At 44.3% G+C, this 12,745-nt stretch overlaps 1 protein-coding gene across 3 annotated transcripts in view; it reads left to right on the top strand.

Moving 5' to 3' along the window:
• Positions 1-12,745, top strand: part of LOC119404246 (cell division cycle and apoptosis regulator protein 1) — a 221,614-nt gene that overhangs the window by 101,340 nt on the left and 107,529 nt on the right. For all 3 annotated transcript variants that reach the window (XM_049418286.1, XM_037670826.2, XM_049418290.1), the window contains one exon: positions 1,082-1,359. In XM_049418286.1, coding sequence (XP_049274243.1) covers positions 1,082-1,359 — 278 coding nt within the window. The remainder of the gene's footprint in view (positions 1-1,081; positions 1,360-12,745) is intronic.

Genomic DNA, 12,745 nt, shown 5'->3' with positions numbered 1-12,745 from the left:
CGGGTAGGCTCTGCCCAGATTTGGCACTCGGGCATGCATGCTCAAAATTGGTTGTACCTTCGCAAAGAAGGGGAAAAGAAACATTTTTGCAGAACACCTGCTTGCTCAGCATATACGGTGTCAATAAGCACGTCTATTCGCATGATAACTTTTCCACAGTGGTGTGCCCACGCTCTCTCTGCCTATCGCTGGGAGCGATAGACAGAGAATAGTAGGCCTAGCTCACTAACAACTGCCTGCGATCCAATTACAGCTCTTGATTAAGTGTGTATACATTTATCAACATAATATACTACTTGCACATTTATGTGTCTTACATGCAAGTATACAATCAATTTTCCTGACTCTGCTGGGAGCACTGCGGAAACATGCTAGTCAGGCAAGCAGCTTCACAGATGATAGCTGAAGTGGCTGCACTGACTGCCTTCGGCACCCTCAAGTCGAAATCATTCCAGTGATTTACTGCTGTCTTCTGCTTTCGTGACGGGCACACTTTCAAAGTCAATATCTTTCCCATTTGCTATATCTTGTCGGGAACAAATTGTGGCACATTTTTGTGCTGCTGTTAACAGCGAAATAAGCAAGCACCTCAGCCGTGGTGATCTGGCCGACAAGGAACCGGCTCACCTGCGTTACCCTGCTGTAGCCACATGGTGAAGTTCACACTTTGGCACTCTCATTGGCTGCGACCATTAGAGTGGTGCAGCAGCCACACGACAGCATTCAGCAAGTTGGTAGCGCATGTGGTGTGCAAACTGATGCCGTATGCTCCCAGAAAGTGATTGAAGTCTGTCTGGTGCAGCTGTTTGTGCAAATAATTGTACAACGAATTGCATCTAAAATTGCACCATGTGTTTTGTGCTTAACTCCTCCTACTAATCAGCTGAACAGATTGCTTCACTGCTTCACTCCTGTGGCTGAGCTGGTGAGCATAGACAGTGACGATTAGTAAACATTCTTTTTACAATGTGTTCTGAAGAGCACTGCTCTTAGCATCATCTAGAGCCGTTAACAGTTAAGTATTGACATTACCATGATGCAGACAAAAAGAATCTGAAGATATGCATTATTTATAAAATAGGTGATGCTGCTTTCAAGCCCCTCTTTGGAAGAGCTGTATCAGCAGACCTGTGCCCTGGCTGAGGATGAATCTCGATTGGGGACTGCAATGCACCCAGCACGTGTGCTCTCCTTTCTGGTGGGCCTCAAAGGCAAGAGCGAGACAGTGGCCATTGGAGGGCCATGGTCGCCATCCCTTGATGGACCTAACCCGGACTCTGACCCACAAACGCTGATTCGGACAGCTGTGCGCACCTGCCGTGCCCTGACTGGCATTGACCTCTCAGCCTGCACTCAGTGGTCAGTGCTAACCTCTTGTTCCATTCTTGTGCTGTGCTTGTTTAATCAATAGTATGCTTCTGCTTTTCATTTGTTTTTCCACTTCATCTCTTATTTCTGTCTCTATCTATTGCAAGCATACTTGCCAACTGCATACACATTTGCTGAACTTTTGTGCTGTTTCCTTTGGGACTGCTTCAGACATTTTGTGGAGTTCGTGTATGGCAGTGGCTGGAGCCTTAGATAGCTTAGTGCACATTCCATCATGTCTTTCATACTTTGCATTCTGTACAGTGCTGGTAAAATTAATTCCATCTTCATTTTTTCTTGATTTAATCTGAGGCTTATTACCATATTTACTTGAACCTAATGCATGCCCGAGTTTTGCCGGTTCAAAATAAAAATGCACTTGAATGCATTGTTACCAGATTTTTAAAATAAAACTGCCGCACACCCCTATGTTGATTATCAGAAAAGAAAGAGATAGAGACAAATACAATTTCCCTTCGTGGAATGGGAAAGTTATTCTTCTGTGATTAAGTTTTGTTGGCATCACTTTTTTATACGTGTTATCTCAAGGGCCATTACCTTGACGTGTTCGGTTTACGTGGAGTTTCTTAAGAAATTCTGCAATATTGTCTTCCAAGTCTGGATTTTCTCCTGTTTTCGGCTTGTAGGAACTTCTCATTGTTGATCCCATGTAGCTGAAATCTCCTCCCTTTGTCTGTGCTGCTTATGGTCATAGGCCTCAGGCATGCAAAAAAAAATGCAACACAGCTATCTTCAGCATGCAAAATAACTTTTGTTTGACTTGAGCTTTCATAATGAAAGCCACGCATGACCATTTGCACTTTATTGGAAACAGATACGACACACACAGGTTGCAGTTGAGTGGAAAACGAACCTATGTGAACTTGCAACAAAGATGTGCTCCATCGCCATTTTGGGATGGTAATGACACTTTATCTGATCCCTGTGATAGGAGGCACTTGCCAACACCATGAACACGTTTTGGTTTCGTAATCTATTCTAACGTGCAGGCAATCTTTGGACCAACTTTATCAGAAAAAATGTGCACATTACATTCGAGCAGATTCAGTAAACAGAACTGAAGCCTTCCTTTCTGTATGGCTGTGTTTGGTCTGTTTTCTTTAGCGCAATTGTTCTTTGCATATTCTTTAGCTGGTATCCAATGTCCACACCAAATGGCTGTGATGCTACCTACCACTGCAAATTTGAATGCAAAGCATTATTTGGCTGAAATTAGGCACCTTGTGGTAGGTTCCTGCCTCATTGTTTTAAGTCTCCCAAGACTAGTGTCCAATGTTGGTACAGTAGAAGCTTGTTAATTTAACCCTCGTTAATTCAGAAAATCAGATGATTCAGACGTATTCCCTGGTCCCGGCCAGCAAATGCATGGTTTAATAGCATCAAACTCTCGTTAATTCAATCACATTTGGCTGCAACCCGGACAATTCGGACGATCCTCGGAGCATGCCGAGCGCGAAACGCCGTAAATGTGCAACACAGACGAGCGAAAACGGCGTTCGCAGACAACCGAAATGATGCGCTGTATGCATCGCTGTCTTCATCAGTTAGTGATCACGATTTTGTCCACATGCGGACCCGACACTCAGCAGCTTCGTTTTAACTTAATGCAATGCCCACGCAATGTCACAAAACTCAAGCATCGTGGAAGATGAAGAGCTTTCAGCCGGGGTCGATATGCTGGCATAAAACTCATTTGCTACATCGTGATGAATCAACTATCAATTGCCGGACATTTTACCTGCTGAAAAATTATCGTCACGTGCGCGTGGTGGTGTTAGTGGTGGCGGTATGTAATAAGGGATAGATTCACAGCACATTTCGGCTCAAAACACGGGGGTCTTGAGCTGCGGTCACACTGTGAACAAAGCCGTGAATAAGGAAAGTTGCAGTTTTTGCACTGTTCTTATGCAAAATAAGTACTGGATTTACTTATTGAACAAGAAAACAAAAATGCATTGATGTAATAGACATTTGTGTGTTGTTTTCTTGATACTTTCGATAATTCGGCATTTGGTTAATCGGGACATTTTTTCCAGTCCCATGAAATCCGAATTAACGAGCTTTTACTGTATTGAACCTTGGTCTTCCAGCACACAGCCTGATACTATATAACCATTTGGCCGTAGTTGCATGCGTTCTTGTCATGGGAGTGCAAACAAGCTCACCAAGACAATTGGCATGTACAGCATGTTGCCGAACATGAGAGAGATCAATGTCTGAGCACCCGTTTTCATTAAGTCTCAGGGTTTACAATTAAATATACAAATTATGTTTGATCTTATTACTGTCTTTCATGTGCATCTTATTTCATTTAGCAAGTTGGTGGTAAAAAAAAAAAAAGAGCGTGCCAGTTTCCACTTTGGCAGCTGGTGTTTTGAGATGCCATGTTAGACTGCTAGACTGCACCACATTTGTCTTTCATGTGCATCATGTCACATATTGCAAATTACGCACACACACAGAGTTAAACCTGGATATAACGAAATCGACAAATTCCCGAAAAAATTCATTACAAAAGGTTTTTGTTATATGCAGTTTCAGCACAAAAATTTGGAAAAGAAACGCACAAATTAAACAAAAGGGGAACTGAAGGCAGAGCTCACCCAAAACATTTATTTAGTGGCAAAAAAACTGCGTTATTTTGCTCTATTGCTTGTTCGTGAAGGATGGCAAAATTGAACGTTCGTAGGGCATCAATACAATGCTGTTCCATCATCATCTAGCCGTGGCCTCTGAGATTGGCTCCGGCAACGCGCCGTCGTGGAGGCCATGGTTTCGTGAACCTGAGGCACCGGCGCAAGACAGCAAAGCGCGTGACGAGTCGACCTCGAAGATCTGTCATCACTGGGGTCGCGGGCAGTTCCCACCAGCGCCTAATCTGACATCTCCTCGCTAATGGCAACACAATTGTCCACATTAAAAAAAAAAAGAAATTGTAAAGCAGCATGTCGTCAGGGGTGCTCCATGCATGCACAGTGAAACCACGCACGCGTGCTCGGCGTCGAAAATGAAGAGCGAACTCCATATGTGGTGCAAACTCGGAAGCGTAACAACACCGAGCAAGTTTTTAAAAATTTTAAAAATTTTTTTTGTAGCGTCACCTGGTGTCACATTAACAAAGTGCAATTCAGAGGCTGCTGCAATGACCGAAGAGTGGCGCTACCAATGCAAATGCTTTTTTTGAAATATTTTATTTTTTTAAGAAAGCCGGCCCGGTCGCGTGGTGGCACCAGTGAGCAGCTGGATGAGCTTTGAAGGGAGGGGGCAAGGGCATGCCAGTCCGCCTCGCGCACACCCGCACGTACAAATGAGCACTCGCAGTCACCGGAGCTTCGAGCGCGTGATATGCGATGCCACCGATTCGCACTTCGTCGGCGGCGAGGCAACCGCAGAAGATGCATGTGGCTCCTGCTTGTGTCAAAATGACAAAATTCGGGGCAAAATCCCTAGGTTGTCTGCAGCGACAATTCGTTATATCAAGGGTGTCTCCGACTGCCACTTCGTTACATAGAGGTCCAAATACATGTGCTTCTATGGAGGGAGGGGGCAAGGGCATGTCAGTCTGCCTTTGCTGCCAGAGTATTGAAAATTATGGTACTCACCATAGTAGTCACTATCCTGTTAAGTTTACATAATTAATAGAAATTGGGAATGTGGGGATGCACAAGAGTATATTGTCCTAATCATCTATAGCTACTGAAGCAGATACTGTTGTTGCAAACATGTCCACATTCCACATAACGTATTTCCTAGCTTGTGACATTGTTCTTCTCTTCAGCTGGGTGAAGCTGTGTGGCAATTCTGCTGGATTATGTACTGGCAGGTATGACAGAGGCCATCCTATCTAGACTGCAGGTGTGATGTGCTACATATGATCTAGGTTGGGTGGGGGTGGGGTTGTTACGAGAGCAGATGCTTCGTATACTTAAGATCTTATTTCGTGAAAGTCTGCCATACCACTCACTACAGTTTAGTTGTATGCTGCCTGAGGTGACCAATAGATATGACCTTCTTATGACAGTACACTGTCAAAGGGATCGTCTAGGAAGTTTGAACATTTGTGGGACATATTAAATGGCATATTACAAACTGACCTAAATGAAGCATTTATGGTGCCTTGCCTGGGATGAGTTTTTGATGACTTGCAAGTTCGGATTAACTGAAATATTGCATCATGTTTGATCAGCTTCCTTGTGGTTTTAGAAAAGCAGAGAACTGACTTTGTGTAGTTCTGATATTGGACCATCTTTTAAAAGTCCTACATGGATTGCACATGCCAGCTCCAGCCTCTTTTCTTTCTCTTTGTACTCATCTGCTCACTTGGCTTCATTTGGTTGTGTCAAACAAACAAACAAGGCCCTTGAGCCATTCCCCCCTTTTGCAGTAGAAGTGAGTGCCACTTTTTCAAAGGCAAACCTTGTTGCATCGAGAAATTTAGTGTCAATTTGAGTGAGTGCATTTTAGCGCACCAAGTGTCACGTTGGCAAAGCACTGCTACGCAAGAAAGCAGTGCTTTGGGATTGATAGTAATGGTAATGGGTGAATCAGCAGGCACAGCATTTGCATTTTGTTTTAGGCAGTGTTTGCTAAAGAGTAGTGTGCTATACTTATTAACAGTATTTAAATTTAAGTGCAAATCAACTAAATCATTGTAGTCACATTAACATTATCTATCACCACTAGCTGTATAAATGGCAGCGGCTGCTCAGGGGCAAGCAACACAGCGCCAGAACTGCCCGAGAGCGAGAATAGTGAACCAGTTTTTTAAGTATAGTACTTTTTAATTCGTAACAATATTCTTAATAACAAAAAGCAGTGGTTTAAAAATACTATCGATTGGGCTTTCGGTATGGCTGCATTTATTTTTTAGGCACTGCTTCCCAGGCTACACACTTCAACGCAGTGATTACCAGACACACTTGCTGGCAAGTGCATTCCATTCTGCAATAAGTGTCACAAAGCGTTTCCATGTGACAGTATGCGAATGGCATGAGCAGTGATTGTGCTCGCTCGAAGTTCACTTCAGTTAGCCTGTGTGAAAGAGGTATTATGTAGTGTGTCAACTAAGGCCTCCGTTAATCTGACGTCAAATTCGCACTAGTGCCGCATAAGACACTGATATATTGCCTGTGCTTGCATTTCTGAATTTTCAAAGGAAACTAATAACACAACACAGGACAAGGAAATAAACACAATAGGCATGGGTCAATATTCAAGCTTTTCGAATATTCAAATTTGCTTTGACATAAATTTAAATTATTTGAAATTTCGAAATACAGTTGAGTCCACTTATAACGATACCGTTTAGAACAATATATCGGATGTAATGATGAACAACGATGGCACCGTCCACTTTTCTATGCTTTCTATGGTAAAATGAACCGCTTATTACGATATGCTCCAGTGCCGCGATATCAAATATAGCGATTGAATCCGGCTACAGCACGTGCCGAAAAGGGTTCTCTGTGCCGATGCACCTCGCACCCTGTCCACCCCTTCAGAAAATGAGTCGACTGCGCTGATTATGAGGAAGCGAGAGGAGGAGGAGCTTTTTCGAAGCATCCCGGAGCCGCTCCTTGGCCTCGTCCGCACGCGCGGTCGCACCAACGTTGGCTCGCACTGCTCGCACTGCTCGCTCGCCTGTTGTGTGCGGTGTGCTTTGATGGTCTTTCTCCACAGCTGCCTCTATTTTACATTTCGCCGCGGACAGGACGTTATGGCCGATGTCCCGTCGTCCCGTCAAGGGGAGCCGGAGTTGTGGTCGGCGCTTATTGAAGATGCGTCAGGTCTGGACGACTTTCTTCATGCAGACGATGTTGTGGAAACGTCCGAGTGCCTCAGTGATGAGGTGATTGTTGCACATATACGTGCTGCAGACCGCGGCGAGAGCGATGACTCTGATGACGTGGTTGAGCAGCCTACCCAGGTCTTTTTTTTTCTCAGCCCGCTTATAACAATTATCGGTTATAACGATGGGATTTTCTTGGCACTTGCATATCGTTATAAGTGGACTGCACTGTATTCGAAATGAACGAATAGACGTACATTTGACCGTGTGTAACCCCCTGTAAAGGTGGTTTCAATGAAGCGTGAGGGTGATATGCTGTGAAGCCACTTATGCAGGTGAAATCTGCACTGCTGCAAAGCCACACTTCAAGGTTAAATGTACATATCACCTTCACCTTGATCCTAACCTCCTTCAAGCACACGAGCACCACCGACACGCGAGAAAGCGCTCATTGAAAAAGTGTGTACGCTGCAGCAGCCGCCGCGACGAGCACACGGTAGTGATGCAGAACTATCGATGGTACTATCGATACTATCGATAGCTGAGTCACTATCGAACTATCGATGGTGAAAAATACTATCGATAGCGCTATCGATAGTAATAAATTCCATGGTACTATCGATAGTATAAAATAACAGCGCGAAGTCACTGCACAATAAACTTGTTTCCCCGCGCGCGTGGTACATAGTGTAGCCGGAGGGCAATAAAGCTGACATGATTGTGTTCTTAACCAGAGTGATTTGCTTACACATGATCATAAAGTCAAACCGTTCAGCTTTAGCGGAAAGGAAGCCTTTACATGTGGTGGGACTGCGCGGCTTCCAATTGATATTGCATTTTATGATTTCAAAAAAAGAATATCAAGTTAATAGTAAGGTGTAACTGATTGCTTTTGGATACGAATTTATTAGTGGATATATTCCGCCATTTTCACTGCGGAAATAATTTCTCTGCCAGAAATTGTTCATAATTTAAGCGAAGCTGGTAGTAGGCTATCGCAAATATTTTGACAATATGGCCGGCCAGCAACCGCATCATTATGCACACCACTATCGATAGTATTGTCACGTGGTTGTGACGGTGAAGAATGCTGCAGCAAGACTGGGAAATACGGAGCTCTTTATTTGGGCGAACTTGTGCCCAGAAAATCAGAACTCGATATACAAGCGATACATGCTGCGCACTGATAGAGGTGGGGCAGTCATCAGCCGTTGAGTAATCTGACCATCGGTGGAACGCGTCGTCTTTTATACATCAGTCATCAAACCTTCCAGCGTTATCGCTGGTGCTCGTGTAAGCTCTCGAATAAACTTGACTATTCGCGTCCGGCGCGTAATCTTAACAGAATGATCTCAAACATTACGACGCGGTCTGCGTCAAACGTTGCTAACAGTCTTTTTGGGTGAAACCCGAATACATCAAAACGAAGCGATAAACACACGTGGCAGTAATATTGCTACATTAATATTAACGATGGTACTACCGATTGCACTATCGATAGTTTGTTGATAGTAGCACTATCGATAGTTTGTTTGCACTATCGATAGTTTCAAAAAAACTATCGATACTATCGATAGTCAATTTACCGATAGTTCTGCATCACTAGCACACGGGCCTCATGCATTAACTTTCCGTTTTCGCCGTGCTAGCACTTCTCAGATCAAGTGAATTTGGCAAGGTGCAACATATTACTGCGTAATTCAATCATGCACTTCTGTGCTTAGCTGTGACGGCCTCTCTACAATTTCCATCTGTCTAGCATTTCCGCATGCCACGTTTGGACCAGCTGAGCAGCTCCGAAACGTCAATGTTTTTATTTTTTGGCACCAGTATGCCCCACGACATAAATTAAATAAATAAAAAAAAGATACAACTCGGTTTCCTAGATGAAGTCCAGGAACGGTCTAGGCAATTCGCGTGGGCACTTGGAATCAATGGGCTGTTTGCTGGTCATACCGTACCATTTACGCTATGGTATGGTAGCTTGAGCGTAAGCTACAGCAGTACCGTTCCTTGTTGAAAGTACCACGATCTGAAGTTTTAGCTGCTCGATGCGTACATTAGTGTGATGAGATTATTATAGTGGTTAATGCAGGTCTTGCATACTTAAATAGCGACATTTCGACCACTACGGTACAGTATGTTCGTACTTACTGTATGGTAAACAGGCATTGCTAAAAGACCCTAACGTTCATCGACACTGTCGACGAGCACGCTGTATGGTTCTGATATTTAAGAGAGTGCACGAGAGAGTATAGTTGGTATAGTCGGCATTTAGTAAAATAAGTTACATTCACCAGACAGCACGCGTGTCGTTCGCACCAGAGGGAACAAATATTAAGCATCTACCACCCTTTGTTGACACCATAGGTCAGCAAACTCACTTATGAGTCGACTCATTCAGACTCGCTCAGACTCAGATCGGGTTGTGAGTCTGAACGAGTCCGGGTTAATAACAATTTGACGAGTTTGAGTCTGAGTGAGGCTGGTTGAGGAAAGGCTTAGTGATGTTGAGTCCGGGTGAGTCCGATTAAGGAAAGCATTGGTGAGTCTGAGTCTCAGTGAGCCCTAAGAGCAAAATACATGTCTTGAGTGAGTATGAGTGAGCTCCACCTTTCATTGCAGACCTATGGTCATGTCCACTAATCTTCAACGTTACTATAGGGAAACCAAGCTCAAGTTTATGGCTCGACGACAGCACTGCGGCTCTGGAGAGAAGCTCTGACGTAACTGGGGGCAGGCACAGCCGACGCAGCCTATTTGTCGGCAGCGGGAACAAACGCGCGCTTTGCTCAGTCGGTGCGAGGAACTGGGGCGCCGTGCCGACAGCTTGGCACGCTGAATCGAGAAGCTTGCTGTGAGAAGCTGCACTTCCGCGTTGGCAGAAGCGACCCCGCGGAATTGGAAGCGAGGTCCGAAGTATTGCTGTGTCGCGGCATGCCACAACAGTGCAGACAACACCAAGGCCCGCGATTCACGTGTGAAACTGTATCGGTTCCCGGGCATGTCGCGCGAGAAATAAAGGCGACAAGCGTGGATCACCACAGTAAGGAGAGTCAAGTATGTCCTATAACTGAGAGTGTTGTCTCGCCTTCTGTTTTGACTGTCTCAGTTCATCGCTTTCATTTGTTTCGACTACCTGAATCAGTACGTCACGCGGCGCACGCACACAACCACTAGAGTAATGATTACTCACTGTCTTCTCGCATTGTGAAAGTCCAGTTATGGTTGTAAGTGAAAGAACTTTGTGTTTTGATTCCCCATGTTCGTGAGACATGCCCGTCATTGTTGAAGGTTCACCCTCGCATTATACCGTTAGCCTTGCACGGTATGTTGAATTCAACTGAACTCGGCACATTGTCAAAAGTTTGGCGCCTGCAGCTTACGCGTCGGGAAGGATGCTTTATCGCGTCGGAACTGACGTCTGTGCATTCTCAGCAAACTTTGACATTGTTCTGCTGGTTTGCTTTGTTTTAGTCACTTTATTAGTGTGATATATATTTAAGCCGCTAAATATAACTGGCATTTAATGCATGCTTTGCAATTGCCACCTTGCAGTAGCCAGCTTCTGACTTTGTGTGATTTTCTAACCACGTTCGCACAGCAGGTTTTATACGCCTGTAAGGTCGATATCCTCATAAAAAGAGAGTGCAAGCATGAAGCGAGAGCTGAAAAAAACGAGGCGAGCAGTTCATCTTACTTCACAGGGGTTAAAGCTCAGTTAGCTGCCTCGCATCATAATCAGCGGGTGATGCTGCAGCGGCACAGAGGACTTGATTCTTAACCTTCTCAGGAAAAAGTGCCATGGCCGCATAATTGCTTTTTTTCGCACACCGCAAATGTTTGTTCACGAAAGTACACTGCTGCTACTGCAAGCATGCCATATCAAAACAACAATCATATGATTCATAGTCCACAACGCGGAACATCGATAGTGTGCACGGCTTCATTTCGGAGTAGACCATTACATATCTTTAACATGACAGAATGAGACTTACCTCGAGGTATACGTCCTACACAGTGTAATCGCTACTTGGGAAGAAAGCTTCGGCAAGCCTCTGAAAGCCTCGACAACGAAAATCTTGAGGCATAGTCAGAACCAGTTGGCACGTGAGCTCGCCGAGGCTTTCTTCATTAAGAAAAAAAAAGAGACATTTGTGTCAGTGATACCTCCATAACATTGTACGATAATGAAAGCAAGTTCCTCGCATGTGCATAGATGAATTTGCGGGTTCTGTCGTATAAATATGAATTTTGTTTTCAATAAAATCCAATCGCGAGTCTGCGCCCATCCTTATTCACTTCCTTGTCCATGTTTCCTTTGCGCAGCACGTTGTTTAATGATGTAACGACCGACTCGCCCAGCAACATGCATTATTGGCTTTAAGAAGCATTGATACCATGATCGAAAACGTTAATTTTACGCTAACGGACTCCCGAGTTGACTCACTCAGGCTCATATCAAGCCGTGAGTCTGAGTTTTGAGTGAGTCCAGCTTAGTAATATGTTGGTGAGTTTGAGTCCGAGTGAGTTCGGTTGAGAAAAATTTCACTGGGTGTGAGTCCGAGGGAGTTCAGTTGAGAAAAAAATTCAGTGAGTGTGAGTTCGAGTGAGTCCGGTTGAGGAAAACTTTGGTGAGTCTGAGTCCGAGTGAACCCCTAGGGCAAAATATATTTCGTGAGTGAGTCTGAGTGAGCTCCAATTTTTCTGCCGACCTATGGTTGGCACTAATTGCAGGTGTTGGATTTTGCAAATGCCGGTTGCCTATTGGCGTGTTGACTCACAGGTGACTACACTCAAACCTCATTATAACAAAGTCGCAACTGCCACGAAAATAACTTCGTTATATCTGCAAATTCGTTATAAACGTTTGTGACACTGTAGCTGTGACAAGACTATTCTTCATTTACTTCGCTTTAACTGATAATTCGTTATATCCGTTTTCGTTATAACGAGGTTTGAGTGTATACCGTAGGTGTGTACATCGTCAGCAATATGAGCTGGAACATTGAAATGGCCTTTTAAAAGATATAGCGGCTAAATGCACTTGGCAAGCGCAAAAGTGTTCAGGACACTAAATGCTCATGTGGAAAGGTATTTCTAGCAATTCCATATGTCACATTCATATCATTACATATCAAGTAATCGTTGAATAAACATGAATTCGGCGTTCCAGCTCATACTGCTTACGATAGTGCGTCTTGCCAGTATCGGCACGCAATAATGTGCATGCCGCTTAACTGCATCCGATTTACAACCGCTTGATTATGCCTACATTGACTGTTTTATTCCTTTCACATTTCATGTTAGAGGTATACATGCAGGTGCATTCAGATATGCGTAGTATTTACAATTTAATAGTCAACAAGCGGCGATGCGTTCTTTTCGTTTCGTACTCCCATGGCGCCAACGAGCCGCGGGTGACCGAACAGCCGGTCGCCTGCTGCTTGAAAAAGGTCTAGTATTGTTTACTTGACTACTGAACCAAAGGTCGCGGGATCGAATCCCGGTTGCGGCGGCTGCACTTCAAAGGAGGAGAAATGCTAGAGGCTCGTGTATTTAGATTTA

Source organism: Rhipicephalus sanguineus, chromosome 1 (genome assembly GCF_013339695.2).
Source record: "Rhipicephalus sanguineus isolate Rsan-2018 chromosome 1, BIME_Rsan_1.4, whole genome shotgun sequence".
NCBI classification, from domain to species: Eukaryota; Metazoa; Arthropoda; class Arachnida; order Ixodida; family Ixodidae; genus Rhipicephalus; species Rhipicephalus sanguineus.
The sequence above is the reverse complement of the archived record's forward strand: the minus strand, read 5'-3'. Positions and strand labels throughout refer to the sequence as shown.